At 45.5% G+C, this 17753-nt stretch overlaps 1 protein-coding gene across 1 annotated transcript; it reads left to right on the forward strand.

Moving 5' to 3' along the window:
• The first annotated feature begins 1675 nt into the window (after nucleotides 1–1675).
• Nucleotides 1676–17318, forward strand: usp8 (ubiquitin specific peptidase 8). The gene is given in 21 exon segments (XM_007905610.2): nucleotides 1676–1842; nucleotides 4438–4603; nucleotides 5720–5864; nucleotides 6898–6948; nucleotides 6950–6984; nucleotides 7476–7644; nucleotides 7895–7943; nucleotides 8283–8451; nucleotides 9145–9307; nucleotides 10160–10304; nucleotides 10847–11079; nucleotides 11546–12106; nucleotides 12752–12826; nucleotides 12965–13039; nucleotides 13418–13677; nucleotides 14159–14371; nucleotides 14866–15076; nucleotides 15422–15658; nucleotides 15758–15900; nucleotides 15998–16130; nucleotides 16352–17318. Coding segments are annotated over 20 exon segments (3360 nt in total). The 5' UTR covers nucleotides 1676–1842; nucleotides 4438–4496; the 3' UTR covers nucleotides 16538–17318.
• The last annotated feature ends 435 nt before the right edge of the window (nucleotides 17319–17753 follow it).

A 17753-nucleotide genomic window follows, 5' to 3' on the forward strand; every position in this document is an offset into this window, starting at 1 on the left:
CGCCCCTCCCCTAGTGGCGGTTGTCGTCCTCGCAAGTTACGGTGGTGCCGCGGCGGAGCCGAGCGCCGCCTGCGGTAGGCCCCATGGAGGCGGCTATGAGGCAGGACTGAGCCGGTTGGGGTTGGTGGGGTGGGGGGCGCACCGTCACGTGGCTTCGGCCTCCCTGATGAGGCTGCCTCCCTCCATCTTGCTAAAGGAGGGACGGCCTTTGTTACGGTTTGGGCGGTGCGGGACGCCATCTTGGTGAAGGGGATTTGGTCGGTCGGTCGGCCGTTCGTTCGTTCAGCGGCCGGCGGCCACCTTGGTGCAGGAGAGCGGTCTCCTGCGGACGCCATCTTGGCAAAGGAGAGTGTCACTGGGGCCCCGTCTTTGTAACGGAAACTTGAGGAGGAGGAGGACACCGGGAATCAATAATAATAATAATAATCCTTGCGTTTAATGCCTCACCTCTCGTCACTTTCTGAAACAGTCTCAAAACACTTGATAATATGTAGTGGCTTTGGATTTGACAGCGGGTTAGTTTTAAGTACGACAACAACAGCAAGATTGCATTTATAGAGCGCCTTTCACGTCGGGAGGACGTCCCAAGGCGCCGGACAGTTGGATCGGGACCCGTCTCAAGATGCTACTCCACCTGAAAGGTGCTATATCAATGGAAGTTGGCGTTGAACCAGCCTGTGACCAGTCTTATCTGGTACTCCACTGAATCTGGCTGACAGCGATGGGAAAGATCATAATAATAATAATAATAATCCTTGCATTTGATATAGCGCTTTTCACGTCAGGAGGACGTCCCAAAGCGCTTCACAGAACACACTGTAAAGTGAATTGACTGTATATTTGTGGGCGAACGCGGCAGCCAATTGCGCACAGCAATGTCCTACAAACAGTCGTAGATTGAAAATGAACAATTTATTATTGTTTTGTTTTTTTGGAGGGATTATTATTAGGCTCTGTGTGGAGTAAGGAAACTTGCCCAAGGTTTCGCCCTGACCTGCCTGGAATTGAACTCAGGTCTCATTCATTTGGATGAAGAAGACCGTTTGGTCCATTTGATCGCATTCTTCCAAAAGCAACGAATCTCTCCAAACATTCCATATTTACAATCTATTCATGTGCTTCCAAAGGAACTCTTTCTGGGTGTATAAATAAATCTCAGTCGGGGGCGGGATCGCGACACTTAAGTGGTTAGCATCCTCTCCTTGCAAGCGAGAAGACCTGCGCTTGTTTCCCGGGTGGGGGGGGTGCGGAGAAGCTTTAGGCAAGTTTCCTTAGTCCAGCGCCCCTCTGTTTACCGAGCAGTAATTAGGAACCCGGTAGTTAGTTAGTTGATCAGCGGGCAATCATCCACGCGCGAAAAAAAAAGTCAACTCAATCCACGCTGTTTGCGGGACACCGCCGCGCGCGCTCGCGGGCGCCCGACCGGCTGCCTCCGCCCGCCCACGAAATCACGCCGTCGGTTTACTTCGCGCTGACATTCTGTGCAGCGCTTGAAGACGTCTCAAAGGACGTGGTCGGGTTGGGGCGCTAGAATATCAAAACGCGAGGTGGACGCTCATGACATGATGATGATGACGACGACGACGGAGGTGGCGGTGGCGGTGATCGTCGGAACGCTCCTTTACCAAGATGGCGGGCGCGCAGACTCAGTTGCGAGTCAGGTGACGTCACACCCGCTCCCCGAGGCCTGGCTGTCAGTAAAGTTCTGCGGCTCTCCGAGTTTCCGCTCGGCCGCGCCGAGAGGGGCGAAGGGCGGAGGAGAAGTCGATCCTTCCCCCCCCCCCCCACCCGCGGTGCGGTCTGATCGGCGGACAGGAGAGAGGATCCCCCGACCGCTTCCAGGTCTCTTGTTTGTTTCGTGAGGGAAACGGTGAGAGAGGGAGAGCGCGAGAGAGAGGGGGGGGACGTGTTGTCGTTCTTGGCCTCGTCGTCGTCGTCGTCCGTCCGTCTCTCTCTCTCTCTCTCTCCCCTTTTTTTTTCCTGGGGGTCTGTTATCTCTCTTCGGGTTTAACTGACCCGTTGGGAGGTTCCTGCATCTCTCCCGTCTTCCTCCTTCCACGGCTTGTGGGGGGGAGGGGGGGAGGAAGGCGTTTTATATTTATTTCTCTTCTTTTTTTTAAAAAAAAGCAAAAAGATGGAAGTGTTTTTCCTAAACCAGACTGTTGTGTGTGTTTTTTTGGGGAGGGGGGGGGTGGGGGGTGGGGAGTGAGGGGTGGGGAGTGAGGGGTGGGGAGTGAGGGGGGAGTGAGGGGGGTGGGGAGTGAGGGGTGGGGAGTGAGGGGGGGGGGTGGGGAGTGAGGGGGTGGGGAGTGAGGGGTGGGGAGTGAGGGGAGGGGGGTGGGGAGTGAGGGGGGGGAGTGAGGGGGGGAGTGGGGGTGAGGGGTGGGGAGTGAGGGGGTGGGGAGTGAGGGGGGGGTGGGGAGTGAGGGGGTGGGGAGTGAGGGGTGGGGAGTGAGGGGGGTGGGGAGTGAGGGGGTGGGGAGTGAGGGGAGGGGGGGAGGGGGTGGGGAGTGAGGGGGTGGGGAGTGAGGGGGAGGGGGGTGGGGAGTGAGGGGGTGGGGGGGGGTGGGGAGTGAGGGGAGGGGGGTGGGGAGTGAGGGGTGGGGGGTGATTTCTTGTTTAGAAGGACCTAAGTTTGTTTGTCAGCCTCGCGGCCGAAACGTCTCTCGTGTCCTGATTTTATCGTGTGTTTTTTTTTCTATTTATGTACAGATCTTTTTTTTTTTAAAAAAAGTGTTATTTTCCCCTCCATGTTCTGTGTTGCGTTGTGTTGTCCGCGAAGGAATCCCGCCGCCGCCGCCGCCGCTTTCGAACACGCGGATTAATGTTAAGATGGGTGATGTCTGGAGATGAATTGGTTTTTGAGGCGCTCGGTGCGACGACGGCGACGACAACATTACCTTTGTAAAGCGCCTTTCACGTCGGGAGGACGTCCCGAGGCGCCGGACAGACAGAGTTTCGGACCCGAGCTGGGGGTCGGAATCGGGGAGGGTGGAGGGCGGGGCGGGGGGAGCGGGGGGGAAGCAGGGTGATCGGATGCACGGTCGAAGAGGAGGGTCTTGAAGGTGGCGAGGGAGCTGGCGAGGCGGGGGGACTGCGGGGTGGAGTTCCGGAGGGTGGGGGGGCAGAGTGGCAGAAGGCCCACCCGCCAACGGTGGGGCGAGCGGGGCGGGGGGACGTGAAGCAGGCCGGAGCCGCCTGAGCGCAGCGAGCGAGCAGGGTGGGAGGGGGGTTAGGAGGTCGCAGGGTTAGGGGGGGAAGCAGGACCATGGAGGGCTTTGAAGGTGAGGACCAGGATCTTGGAACTATATCCTCTGTGTGATGGGAAGCCAGTGGAGTCGAGCCAGAATGGGGTGATAGGGTCGCGGAGACTGGTGCGGGAGAGGACACGGGTTGCAGAGTTCTGGATGATCTGCAGCCTATGGAGGTAGTAGTCGAGCCTCGATGTAATGAAAGCACGTATGAGGGTCCTGCGGTGAGAGACAGTGGCGGAGCCGGGCGATGTTGCGGAGATGGGGGAAGGCAGAGCGGGTCGTGGCGCAGATGTGGGGTTAGAAAGGATAGTTGAGAGTCGAACAAGATCCCAGACTGGCTTAGCAAGGTGGAGTGTGCAACCATGGATAGTGATGCTGTCAGTGCCTGAGGTGAGGAGCCGCTGACGGGAGCCAATCAATAGAGCCTCGGTCTTGTTGACATTTAACTGAAGAAAATTAGCTCTCATCCAGGACTTGATGTCCGACAGATATTCTGTCAGGTCAGCAGTGGTCCTGGAGTCAAAGGTGGAGGCAGAGAGGTATAGTTGGGCATCATCCTCATACATGTGGAAGTTGACCCCATATCTGCGGATGATGTCACTAAGAGGGAGCAAATAGATATAATATGCTAAGGATTAGGTGAAATCTTTTCCGATATCAGGCTTTGATTTCGGATCAGAACCTGTGTAGTACATATAGTTATTATGGAACTATGGTCAACACTGTACTGCAGTCCTAAATAAACTTTAGTCCCAATGTAAGGTCTGTGCTTGAATGTTATGACAATGTGTTTGCATGGTGTCATTTGTTTATCATGTCTGTAGTGGACAATGCTACTTTTCCTTGAAGTATTTTGCTCAAAAGGGTTTGCTTGGTATTTCCTGGGCCCATCCGTAGGGTTGTAAGAAGCATTGCAGGATACTTTGAAAGTGGCTGAAATTTTGGAATATATAAAAGTGATTTTTTCTATAAATATATTTATAATTAAATAAAAATGGAATATATAAAAGTAGTATAAAAATAATAACTTGGTCACTTCAATCCACGACTGTTTGTGGGACGCTGCTGTGCGCAATTGGCTGCCGCATTTCGCCCACAAATGGTCAGTCAATTCACTTTACAGTCTGAAATCCTGAGAGTTTGTATCCAACAGCATGTATTTTTTCCCCCTTTATGCCCACAGCCTGAGGAGGTTGCTTGTCTTTCGAAGAGAGTCCATTTAACCACGAAAATTGCTTAAAAATGCCTGCAGTGTCGAGTGGTGCAAAGTCGTTGTATCTGTCTACATCCTTGGCAGATCTTAATAAGAAAGCAGAAGTCAAACCCGAGAAAGGAACAACCACCAAAAAGTAATGTATTGCTGATTTTAAATGAGTTATTTTATAAATAAGCAAGTGCTTGAGGTCTATTTTCCGTTGTTTTGCAGATTTGATTGGTATTGATTGGTGAAGTATTAATGGGTTTGATGATTTCCAATTGTTGGTATTCATTTTAGCTTCTGCAGTTTTTCTTTGCATCTACCAATGTATATAAACATTGCTTATATTCCTGTGCAGAATTGCACTCCACTTCCTACTAATAATTCATATTCAGTTAATTTACTTTACTATTACAGGCAATTCACTTTCCAGTTTATTCTGTGAAGTGCTTTGATACGTCTTGAAACGTGATAAGGCGCTGTATCAAATGCAAGGATTATTATTTTACACTTTGTTGCTGCTCTCATACAATATGAGTTCTGGATCATCTGCTTTTTTTTGGCCTGAGGAAAATTGAAAGTTGAAAGAAACCTTAAAAAGGGTGAGGAGAAGCGAGGGCGGGGGCATTTCTGGAAAAATCATAAATCAGTTTGTGTAGTGAAATGAGAATTTTAACAGAACGTAGTGTAGCTGTTAAATGTGCATTGTTGCGGGAGCTCAGCTCACTCTGAGATCATAATCCTCGGGAACTCTGATGGTAGTTGGCAGACCTTTCCTTTGCTGTACTTCTTATGTCATACTGGTTCTGCTGTGTAATGCACTGCAGTCCTGGGAGCCAGGCTTTTTATCTTTCTAACTTGTCTGCATTCCTGCTTACTTTCATCGGGTGAACAACCTTGGAGGAGGAGGACGGGTACAATTGTAAAATACTGCAATCTATATAAAACAAGCTCTTTACAACTATGTATTATGCACAAAAACTGAGATTGGCAGGTGAATTTGCCCTCTATGATTGTTGGTGGATGCAAAGATAACTTTGGTAAGCAGAAATATATATATATATATATATATAAATATAAGGTAACTTGTTAGTGAGTCTCCTTTTAAAAAAAAAGAATTCTTGATGGTCATTTGAGATAGTACAATCGAATATAAATAAACGTATAAGACTGTTCAGCTCACATTTAATTGTCAGGAAGCTGTTGTACCTGATTGAGATGCTCTTCTTGCCTTTGTTCAAACAATTTTATTCCCTCTCTTTTCCAGTTATGTCCATAGCGCTTGTAAGATTTTCAAGGCTGCAGAGGAGTGTAGATTGGACAGAGATGAAGAAAAGGCCTTTGTTCTTTACATGAAGTACTTGTCTGTGTATGAACTGATTCGGAAAAAGAGCGATTTCAAACAGCAACAGGTACTTTGAGTACAGATACAGTCACCAAACTTCACAGTACATCTTGTGAAGCGCTTTGAGACGTCCTCCCAGTGTTCAAGGCACTATTATCAAATGAAATGATTGTTTTAACTTAGGTTTCATGTTTTGCTCTGAGCTGTGTATTTAATGCCCAGAAATGATATTCGTAGAATTGCCATAAAACTTAGGGAACATAATGATTCCAATGAACTTTCCGGTCATATTGTTCAGCAAATATTTATAATTTCAACAACTGTTTTCCATCTGGAGAGTTTTCAGGAATCTACCAGGTGTAATTCATTGAGCTTGATGCACATGTGCTGTTCCCTTGAGCACTGAAATAAATGTTAAGTCTCTCATTGCAAGTGTCTAAATCAAACAAACTTTTAAAGAATGTAATATTAACTATATAGAGATATATTTTAAAAGAACTTTATGCAGTGAGTGCTGACTCTCTATTGGGGATTAGTCCTGGAGGAGCTGCTAAGCCTGCCGGCACAGAAGAGCTGAAGTAGCAATTGTAGAGAGAATCATCATCCCGGCTGCTTCAGCGATTATGTAATCTTAGGAGTCTGCATTAATTCAATTCCCTCAACAGTTCAGATCTTGTAATTCTGCCAAGGTAGTTTCCTCCAATGCGGCTCACTGAGGCTGCGCTTTGCACATGCATGCTCCATCTGGTCAGAAATAACGCATCGGGTAACTTTACAAAGTGAAAAGAAGGAAGTCATTATTCATAACTGTTTAAAATTTAAGTCATATTTACTGTGAGATTGTTTATTTCCCAAACACTGCTAATGTCTTTGTAGCTCTTCGAGGCTGGGCAATGACATGAGACCTGGGTGCGATGGAGCTCAGATTGCAGCATTTTTCATGCTTTGTTACTTTCAGCGAGTCATTCTTGGGTAAATCTTTCCAAAGAACTAACATGAACTGTGTAGCTTATCATTTAATCAAACTAAAACGCTTACATTTGAAGTATCAGATCCCTTTGAGCTGATTAACTTCATATGTACCACGTGATTTCTTTCAGGAATACTACACTTCTCTGCTTGGGCCAGCAAGCTTCCGAAAAGCCATAGAAGGAGGCAGAAAGACTTTCTGATAGCCTGAAGTTGAGGTGAGTGCAACAATATGGATTCTTATGATGTGTGTCATGTGGGCAGTGTTGTACAGCACTAACCCGATTTGTATTTCTTTCATGACCCATAAACTGTCATGATCTGCAAAGTACAATTTTAAGATATTTATATTAAAAGATTGTTTTATGGGAGGGAATAGTGTTGGTCTGCGGTGGGCTTACACTGTTTTGCTTGTACCCCCACCCTTTGGAATTCTATCCCACAGTCCCTTTGCCTTACTCTCTCGCTTTCCTCCTTCAAGGCACGTCTCGAGACCCTCTTCGACTGTACATTTGGGCAGTTTCCTACCCTCTACCCACACTGCCCATCACCCCTCCTGATCCCAACCCCCTGCTCGTGTCCAAATCCCTGACTGTCCAGCGCCTTGGGATGTCCTCCCGACTTGAAAGGCGCTGTGTAAATGAAATTTGTCGTTGTTTGTTTGGGGGTGAAGATGCAGGAGGTTCTGAATGGGTTCAATCTCTGTTAGATACGAGGAAGCTGAAGTTCGCAAAAAGCTGGAAGAGAAAGAGCGACTGGAGGAGGAGAAACAAAAGCAACAGGAGGAAGCAAAAAGAAAGGGGACCGACAACACCACCAAAGCCTTAACCAAGAACTCTTTGAAGGATCTGGTTCACGTAAAGAAAGGAAGCCTAAAGGTTGGTGATCTACAAACGGCTGCTGCTTGCTCTGCGTTATAAGGACCTTCGCCAAAATACAGCAACGTTTTTAAAGAGTTTGGCTTCGATTTCGATTTGGTGTGAAGTGCATCACATGACTTGTATTTTAGTGATAAGCGATTGTAAAGATAATAGATATTTGAATGTGTGACGGTATAAGTAGATACTACATACTGTACTTTGGAGCGTTATCTAGATGTTTCTTCAAGTCTGTTTCTTTTCATTTTAGGAAGACGGTGAGCTGAATGATGGCAAAGAAAACAACACGTGCACTCATGGTGAATTTACTGTAAATGCACAATGACACGTCACTTTATATGTGACAGTCTTAACCATCTCTACACAGCCAACTGTGTGAAGGGCTTTGAGATGCCCCAACCCCCAATGTGAAAGATTTAAATTGTATTGTATCTCTATTAAGCACTTAATTATGAAGCATTTTGGAAACGTTTTTCTCTGTAATTTGTTCCCAGGACTTTGCTAGTTCCTCATACTGATCCCTTTTTCATGTCCTGGTGAGAACAGCATCTCAATGTCTTGGCCTATTTTCTCTCCTCCCCTCTATTCCTCAGCTGTTTATATATTTTGCATTTTTTGTTGTCACTTTTACAAAGCAGATCTACCTCCAGGGGCGATCCGTGCAGAGAACCTCTTTGCAATGCTGCAGGATGAAACCACAGGGGTGATTATTATGGATGTGAGGACTTACAAGGATTACCAGGAATCACATATACACATGGCTGATCAGTGCTGTATCAGTGTTCCAGAGGAAGCTATCAACCCTGGGTAAGGAACTGGATGCAAGTTCAGAGTAGAACTGTTAAGAGTAGGTTAATGGAGATTATTGCGCAAACCTATGAGTACAGAAGGAATATAGGTACCTCTAATTATTGGAATAATCAATGAAAGGATGACGAGTGTATGCATGTAATTAAAGGCCACTTGTATGCATTTGCACACTGTTACCCAAGTTAGACTACAATATGTTTTATGACACAAAATGTTCAAAATTAGGCACTTATAAATGGAGTTTGTAGGACGTGGGTCGTGCGTGGGCTCGTCTGTGGTACAGTTGGTCTGAACAGCCTTCTCCTCTGCCTGAGCCTGTGCCTCTGACCTTCATTCTCCTCAGCACAGTACCTGTTGCCTTCATTCTTCCGGGTCTGGCCTCCTTCTTGTCCTCCGAGTCCTCTGCTCCACCCTCGGCGGCCGTGCCTTCAGCCACTATGCCCCGAGGCTGTGGCACTGCCTTCCTCACTCCCCTTGTCTCGCTCCCTCCCTTCCCATTTTCAGACCCTTCTTTTCGACTGCCTTTGGTCACCTTCCCACCCCTCCCCCTGGCTCGTTCCAAGGATCCTAAACTGTAAAGCGCTCTGAGACACCGTCTGGCATGGAGGGCGCTATATAAATCTAAGTTGTTGTTGTTGATGTCCTGTGTTCAGGCAGATAACTGACTGTTTTAATGGTTTCGTTTTGCAGCATCACTGTTAACCAGATTGAGCTGAAACTGCCCGAAGAGTCGAAAGCCAAGTGGAAGAATCGGCAGTTTATCGATTACATTGTGTTGCTCGATTGGTTCAGTTCCATCAATCAGGTCAAACTGGGAACCACCCTCCAGAGTCTCAAGGATGCCCTCTATAAGGTTCGCCATCTGTCCGTACTTGTTTAGCTCTTCTCTTTGTCCTGTCTCGTGGCGTGGTCAGTCCAAGGCCAAGAGAGAGCAGTGGGGAGTCCTGATTGTAGGCCAGTGCTAAAACATTAAGCTTCACTTGATGGCTCCCTGTAATGGCATGACTTTATATGTGATAAAAGATCTATGTCTCTCCCACTCCATTGCTCACTGCAGTTCCCATGTCCTGCATCAACAGGTCGTGCCGTTTCTGGTATTTGGCTTAATATTGTAATGGTATCTTGTGCTTGGTCTGCATTGGTGAATTAGTTAATGATTAGAGTATTTCAGGTTTCCACCTCAGCACCTGCATATTGTTTTGCTCGCACAATTCTAGTGCGAAATAGTTACAATTAGGAATTCTGCCAATCATCACTGTGTGTGCCCAGGACAGTTCATTAATGTGGGGTATGGTCCAATGGTTTGGATGCAATTGGGTGGCACTGTGCCAAGGCATTGTACAATTGTGAGCCTCTGAACAGAGGGATGTGTGTTCACTGTTCTTTTCCTCACTCTTCCTAATCCAAACCCAAGTGCCCACACGCGCACATCCTGCTGTGGTATATGCTGCATCTCGTAAGGAAGCCATTATCTTCCCAAAGAGACGAAGAGAGTCACTCCACACTTGTGGGGCTCTATATCTTTCTCAGAGAGTTTCGGGAGAAAGTTTTCCTTCTTGCCCTTTCATACATGGAAAAAGTTAGTAGAGGATATGAAGATAGAGAAAATGTAAAATCTCTCGAAACCAAAAATAAATCTAAAATTGCATTTGAGCAGTGGTGGCATTTTAAATCACGGTTTTTAATACATTTATTTTTGATTCAGTGGGATAGCCAGATAATTCTACGTAGTGAGCCACTGATACTCGAAGGTGGCTATGAGACCTGGCTCCTGTTCTATCCAATGTATACAACCAATCCCAAAGTGATTGTGCCGAGGGAGGAGAAACCAGACACACACCTGGTGTCTTGTAAGTACAGAACTGCTATATATAATAGTAATAACCCTTGCATTTCATATAGCAGCTTATCACGTCGTTGAGACGTCTCAAAGCGCTTCATAGAATATACTGTAAAGTGAATTGACTGTATCTTGTGAGCAAAACACAGCAGCCAAATTGCGCACAGCAGTGTCCCACAAACAGTCATGGATTGAGTGACCAAATGATTATTATTTGGGGGGGGGGGGTTATATTATTACCCCATAAAGCGATCCGACAATCGACTAACAACCAGGTTCCTACTTATTGCTACGTAAACCGAGACATGTGTAGTAAGGAACTTCCTTTTTCTGTTTTTGTTTTCAAGAACAATGTAGAGTATAACTCTGTATATCAAGTGTGGCTCCCGATATTTGATTACCCCCAAACTTCACTGTGCGCGCTATCACTTCAAAACGCGGGCTCAAAGCTAAACTGTCTGACCTCTGGGTTCTGGATTCCCTAAGTTCTTCCTCTGTTGGGTGTCTTGGGTCTCAATTGTGGATTTTAATGAGATGTTACTTTTGTGACAGTGAATTTCAGTTATCCAACTTTGGAAGAGTCTCCCCCACGTCCTCCGCCCTCCTCAGACTTGACTGAGAGGAAAGTGTCCCAAGAAATAGAAGCTTGTGACGAGCAAGACTCCCAGCCGGAAAAGGTGGCAAAACGAGTCAACGTCACAGAGACCGCCAGTGTGCCAAACGGTGTTACTCGGCAAGGAGTTTCACCTGCTGTACAGCCTACTACACTGAAAGCCATTCCACAGGTACCTGTATGCTATCAGTATACAGCAAAATATTCAGACCCTTCGTAATTTTCAGATCACTTTTTGCTGCATCTGTAGATCTGCTCATAATCTCTTGTGTATTCCTTCCCCTCCCATTTATTCGCACATTATGTCCCTTCCATTTGCTCCCAGGTTGTTATGTCTGTACACTATAGCCAGCCACCTGGCGCACACAGGCAGTACATTATACTGTAATTTTAACCTTCCCTCATGTGTGAAACGATTTGGCTTTCTACTCATCCGTATCCTCTCGCACACACACTAACAGGAATGCAGGTATAGTTGTTTTTCAGTGGTATCACTCGTAGCAGCATCAGTATTGATTTCTATACTTGCATTAAGAACTTTCGAGTCATTTTTTTTAAGCACACAAGTTGAAGGGCTTTTGAGCACAGAAGGTTCATTGTACCATGGAGACTTTAATGTATGTCTGTGCTTTGAGCAGATTGATCGGAGTAAAAAACCCTCCCTGAAGATGCCCGATCGATCTCAATCCAACTCTGATGTCGGTGTGGACAGTCTGCCTGCTCACAACGGGCCACTGATCCCCGATCGATCCACCAAGCCATCGCTGGAGACGCAGAACTCGTTAACTGACGAAGAAAGAAACCTCATCCACGCTGAAGCGGCGCTGATCGGCGAGAAGGCCAGAAGGGAGAAGGAGCACCGAGATCGAGAGAAGCTTCTACAAGAAGAGCGAAGAAAAGAAAGCGAGAGACTGGAGAAGGAGGAGCAGGAGCGTCGGGATAAAGACCAGCGCGAGAGGGAACTCCGGATCAAAGAGGAAGAAAGGGAGGAAAGAGAAAATGAAGAACGGAGGAAGAGAGAAGCGGAAAACAGACGAGTGAAGGAGGAGACAGAAAGAGAGAGGTCAGAGCAGGAGAGAAAATCTGAAGAAAACAAAGCCAAGATCGAAGGCCAAGTGAGAAATACGGGAGAATCGAGGAAAGACACACAAGATCAGCCGGTCTCTGAGCCGAAAGACAACCCTACAAATACAGAACAGGTAATTCTAGCTTGTCACTGGCACGATTAGCATTTTATAATGGGCTTATCTCAGATATAATAAGCACAGCTCATTGCAGTTGCTCTACTTTGCAACAAGAGGAATTTTGCTTCCAAAGTGCCACCATACACAGCCACTTAAAGGTTAGGATCTATTAACTTGTGTTGCTCGCCGATGTAGTATAAAGGAGCAGGAGTCTAGCGGGTTTACTTGTTAATCTCCAATGTGTGTATATCATATCTAGTTGCTCAAGTCTTCGTTTGCTGCCAGCTTCCCTCGTGGGAAACAATTTGTATCCTCTTGAACAAACAGCTAACCGGAGGGAATGTAGGCACAGTTACTTAAATAATCAATCAGTTAATCATAATTCCCTCAATATTTATTTTACTGTATTTCAAACTCCTTGTGGCTATGCTAATAATGGCAACCGAGAGGTTAAGTGGTTGGGACTGAGTCCTTGTGGGTTTTCCTCCCTAATTGTGGACAGACTTTCAGATCTTGTGGAATCTTGCTTGGTTTCCTCTGTGCTGTGGCAGCGTACTTTGGTAAAGCTCAGGGGTTCAGACGGGTTGTGGGGAGATTGGCTTTTGTGGGTATATCTTAATTTATGGAATGTGCAGTAAATTAAATATTTCTCCAATTCAGACCCAACAAGAGATTGGACATGGAAGCGGCAGTCAAAAAGCAAAGACATTCAAAGAAGAAAATGAAAGGCTGAACGTAAGGTTTTTTTTTAAGTAAAATGTACTCGTTATTTGGCAAATCACTTATTTGCTTGCCCTTGACTTTTCACTTCACCTCACGTTACCCACACTCTCCCAACCCCCAAATAATTTGGTCTTTTTCTTTCCGGCTCAGAGAGACTCGCTAACCAGAGCGAGGAGTGAAGAAATGGGTCGGACAGTTCCTGGCTTGCCACAAGGGTGGATGAAGGTAAGCGATGTTACGCTTGAGGGAATGTAGAAACTTAACTAGAATCTTTTTTTAAAAAAAAAGCTGAACTTACAACTTTGTTTTTCTAAATCAGCGCTGGATAGTGCGACCTTTATAAGAAAGGGTTGAAGTTTAATGTGCGTCCAAACTGAAAGCAACAATGAGGCAACCTCACTCCCTTTACGTTTAAAATTCAAAGTGCGCAAAGCCTCTCTGAGCAAGCAAGTTCTGTCGAAATAACTTTCCAAGGATTATGGATGAACCTTTTCAATGCAACTTGTTCTTTATCAATCCCCCCCACCCACCCACCCTGCTCTCTCTCTTCTCTCTCTCTCTTTCCCTTTCCCAATCCCCTCCCCAATATTTGCTCCTTTTCAGTTTCTTGATTTAGTGACCGGCACGTACCGTTATTACCACTCACCCACGAACAGCGTTCATCTGTATCCACCTGAAATGGTTCAGTCCATCACACCGCCCGCCACACCCCCAACTCACAAAGCCAAGGCTCCGAGCCTGACCGACACAGAAGCCCCCAAGTTAAAGCGCTCCTACTCCTCGCCGGACATCACCCAAGCAATTCAGGACGAGCAGAGCAAAGTGGCAACAAAACTAGCCCCGACTATCAACCGGGAAACCAAGTAGGTAGTCTCGTTATTTTTAATTTCATTAAAACACCTTGTATTTTTGTGTTTGAATATTACTCAATCGCTAACCTCTTGATGCACAGTGTTGTGTTGTGTTTCCTTGTGCAAGTCTGTGGAACAAGCTCTCTAGGGAGATGAGATGTTGGAAGCAAAAAGTGCGAATTCATTCAAATGCAAGTTAGATAGATTTCCTTTAGGAAATAATATTTGAGGATACAATATATAAGTAGGTCAGGATATGACACGTGCGTGCCACTGCCAGGATGGTGGAAAGCAAACTGGGAGGACCTTGTTTTTTTTTGTCCAACATTTCCTATGTTTCTAACAACTAAGAGCGTGTAAAATGACTAGTAATTGGGTTCTTCTATCTGCCTCTGTTGAGTTGGCAGCCAAAAGACCCGCAACATGGGTTTAAATGACCTTAAACCCGGATTCTTACTGCTTGTACTTTCTCTCTCTCTCTCTCTCTCTTCAGACCCTACAACTACAGCAAAGCTGAAATCTCGAACCCCTCTGCCTCTCAGATCCGAAACTTAAACCCTGTGTACGGGGGCCTGGGGCGAGCCCTCACTGGTCTTCGCAATCTCGGCAACACCTGCTACATGAACTCAATCCTGCAGTGTTTGTCCAACACTCCGAGTCTGGCAGAGTACTTCATTAAAAACTACTATTTACAGGATATAAACAGGTAAAGAAAGCATCACTTATAATAATAATAATAATCCTTGCGTTTGATATAGCGCCTTGTCACGTCGGTGAGACGTCTCAAAGCGCGTCACGGAATATATACTGTAAAGTGAATTGAATGTATATTTTGTGGGTGAAACTCGGCAGCCAATAGTGCTTACCACAAGAAGCTCTCTGTGTTGCAGCGCCTATAGACGGAGGGAGAGAATCTGGAACTTGCCATTTTAGCTCAACACTTTTCACAACGCATAATTGGCTGCTGTGTTTCGCCGACAAAATATACAGTCAATTCACTTTATGATATATTCTGTAAAGGGCTTTGAGACATCTCGAACACGTGATAAGGCCCTATATCAAATGCAAAGATTATTATTGCTTGTATATTGTGTCTTTCACTGGGGGTAATGTCTAAGCACTTTGTAGGAATATGGGGAGAAGCTGCTATTCGGGCAATCTGTCTTGAATGTGAATAATTCCAGTTGCATTTTGTTTCAGGGCAAACATTCTTGGCCATAAAGGTGAAGTGGCTGAAGAGTTTGGTGTCGTCATGAAAAGCTTGTGGTCGGGCCAGTACAAATACATCAGCCCCAGGGAGTTCAGGATGCGAATCGTGAAGATAAATGACCGATTTGCAGGAAGCAGTCACCAGGATTCCCAGGAGCTGCTGCTCTTCCTGATGGATGGGCTCCACGAAGATCTGAATAAAGTGAGCTGCTAATAATCCTTGCATTTGGTACAGCGTCTTATTACGTTTGAAGGCCGTCGCAATGCGCTTTACAGGATTTTCCTGTGAAACGGAATGACTGGCATTTGTATTTGCAAATTATAATTTCCGTTTCAGTTATAGTGTTACTAAACTAAAGAAAGCGTTATCATTGAGAAGAGCTTCAGCAATCAACGCCCCAAAGACAATGGAAACTTACCAAATGTATATTATAATCCTTGCATTAATGCACTTATCCTTGAAGCAATTTTTCTGTGAAGTGCAGTGACTGCATTTGCAATCAAATAACTGTTCGGCTACAAATGCCCCTCCTTCCTCTTTCCACAGGCCGATAATCGGAAGAGATATAAGGAAGAAAACATTGATGGCCTGGATGATTTTCAAGCTGCGGAACTGGCCTGGCAGAAACACAAGCTACTAAATGAGTCTATCATTGTGGCTCTGTTTCAAGGCCAGTTCAAGTCAACAGTGCAGTGTCTGACTTGCTACAAGAAGTCTCGAACCTTTGAGGCCTTTATGTATCTTTCCCTGTCACTTGGAACTTCCAACAAATGCTCTTTGCAGGTAAATTTCTCTGTATTTTGTCCAAACGTAACATTTCCCACATCGATTGTTAACTTGGGATTTTAAACAAGTGGACTGCTGCGCTTTTTCACTCTGCAGGATTGTGTGCGGATGTTTTCCAAAGAGGAGAAGCTCACAGACGACAACCGCTTCCACTGCAGCCACTGCAAAACTCACCGAGACGCCACAAAGAAACTCGAGATCTGGAAACTGCCCCCGATTCTCCTGATACACCTCAAACGGTGAGGTCCCTTTAAGAAATCAGCCTGGCTCTGCTGGCAGCGGGTGAATGCCCCGGGAGTTGGGCTAAATGAGTCACGCACTTTGTTTTCTTCGCAGATTTTCTTTCGAAGGAAGATGGAAGCAAAAGCTCCAGACAAATGTAGACTTTCCTTTGGAGAATCTGGACCTCTCACCGTATGTTATTGGTCCCAAACACAACATAAAGAGATACAACTTGTACAGCGCATCAGTAAGTAGCCCACTTCTTGGTTTTTTCTCGTCTTAAGTTCCGAATGTCCGGAACAGCTTAATGATTCTGGCTAAAGTGGTTTTTTTTTTTGCATATAATTACCATAGTTGGGTGAGTTAACTGGATTTGGTTACCTTTGTATTCCGTTCATTGGCTGCTTTGAAGCACTGGCTTACGTAAAACCTTTGACTGTGAATTCTGTACCTTTTTATTTGCAACAGAACCATTACGGGGGCATGGAAGGCGGACACTACACTGCTTACTGCAGGAACCCTCTGAACCAACGCTGGTTCAAGTTCGACGACCACGATGTGTCTGATTTCTCCACCTCATCTGTGAAGTCGGCAGCAGCCTACATTCTCTTCTACAGCTCCCTCGACCAGCGCACCATTGACCTGGCCACATAGCACACTCGGGGCACAGCACCTGGTTTCTCTCTGAAACGATGAAGCACCCAGTTTCCACGGAAAACCCTTCTCAGTTAGAAAGGTACTGGCCAAGGTCGGTGCACCTGTGACGTAAAGGACTGACTGGCTGAGCTAAAGGATTATCTGCCAGCACAGATGTTTTTTTTTTGCATTGCAACACCATATAATAGGGATTAACTGGACTGATCTGGCCTTTTGTAATTCAATGAGTATGTTTAGTCATGCAATCGCTTTAACAATGATTACAGAATCATTCCCCCGTTCAGAGTTGAACCAAAATCGTAGCTTGAGTTGCAAGAGTCTTGCAAGATGGACCTTTTTGCTGTTACATGAGTTGTTGGTTGTCTCTTTCAATGTCTTTCCACTTGCTCCTGTTGTAATGGCCTTTCTCCATTAGTTTCAAAGAAACCTTTCTTTCTGTACTGTGAACATAACCTAGAATAATATGAGCAGATGGGATTGTATCTGTACATAATGACTGCAGACTTGCACAAAAAAAATGAGCATTCAATGTATGTACGTGTGTGTGTATATATAAATACGTTTAAACAACTTTTATTTGTGAAGTAACCTATTACTCTGTACCTGTAGAGGAAGCGCTTGAATGACAACTTAATGCTGCTGCACTTATCCTTAACCAAAAACTGCATAGCTAATCCAAATTATTTTGGCACAATTTTATACTCTACGTGTGTGCATTTAATTTCTCTAGCCTTTGTTTATAATGTAACGTGTGCAACCAATTATACTTTAATGCAAATGGCCTGCAGCCTTGTGATTTCTTTTGACTACTGCAATGGGTTGTACTGATTATTCTTTGTGGGGCAAAAACAAAGGAGCTCAGGTCAGAAAAGGAATCATTGTACTCATTCCGTACATTAGTTTCCTTTCCAAAACTGAGCTGGGAGATTAAGTGCTTGCTTATATACGAATATTCACCATAAGAATTGTTAGTTGAGAGAAGACCAAGGTCCATCCAGTTTGTCTTCCACTATTCCAGAGTCGCATGCACATGTCATATCCCAAACTATATACTGTATCCCAAGATACTATTTCCGTAAAAAAATTATCTAATTTGCTTTTGAAAGACATTTTCAATGTTCTCTGGAATGGATTACGACAACGCGTCCAAGAGTATTGAGTAGTGGCAAAGTATTGGATGAGGTATTGCAGGTTCAAAGCTGTTTGGTTAAAG

Source organism: Callorhinchus milii, unplaced genomic scaffold (assembly GCF_018977255.1).
Source record: "Callorhinchus milii isolate IMCB2004 unplaced genomic scaffold, IMCB_Cmil_1.0 Scaffold22, whole genome shotgun sequence".
NCBI lineage: Eukaryota > Metazoa > Chordata > Chondrichthyes > Chimaeriformes > Callorhinchidae > Callorhinchus > Callorhinchus milii.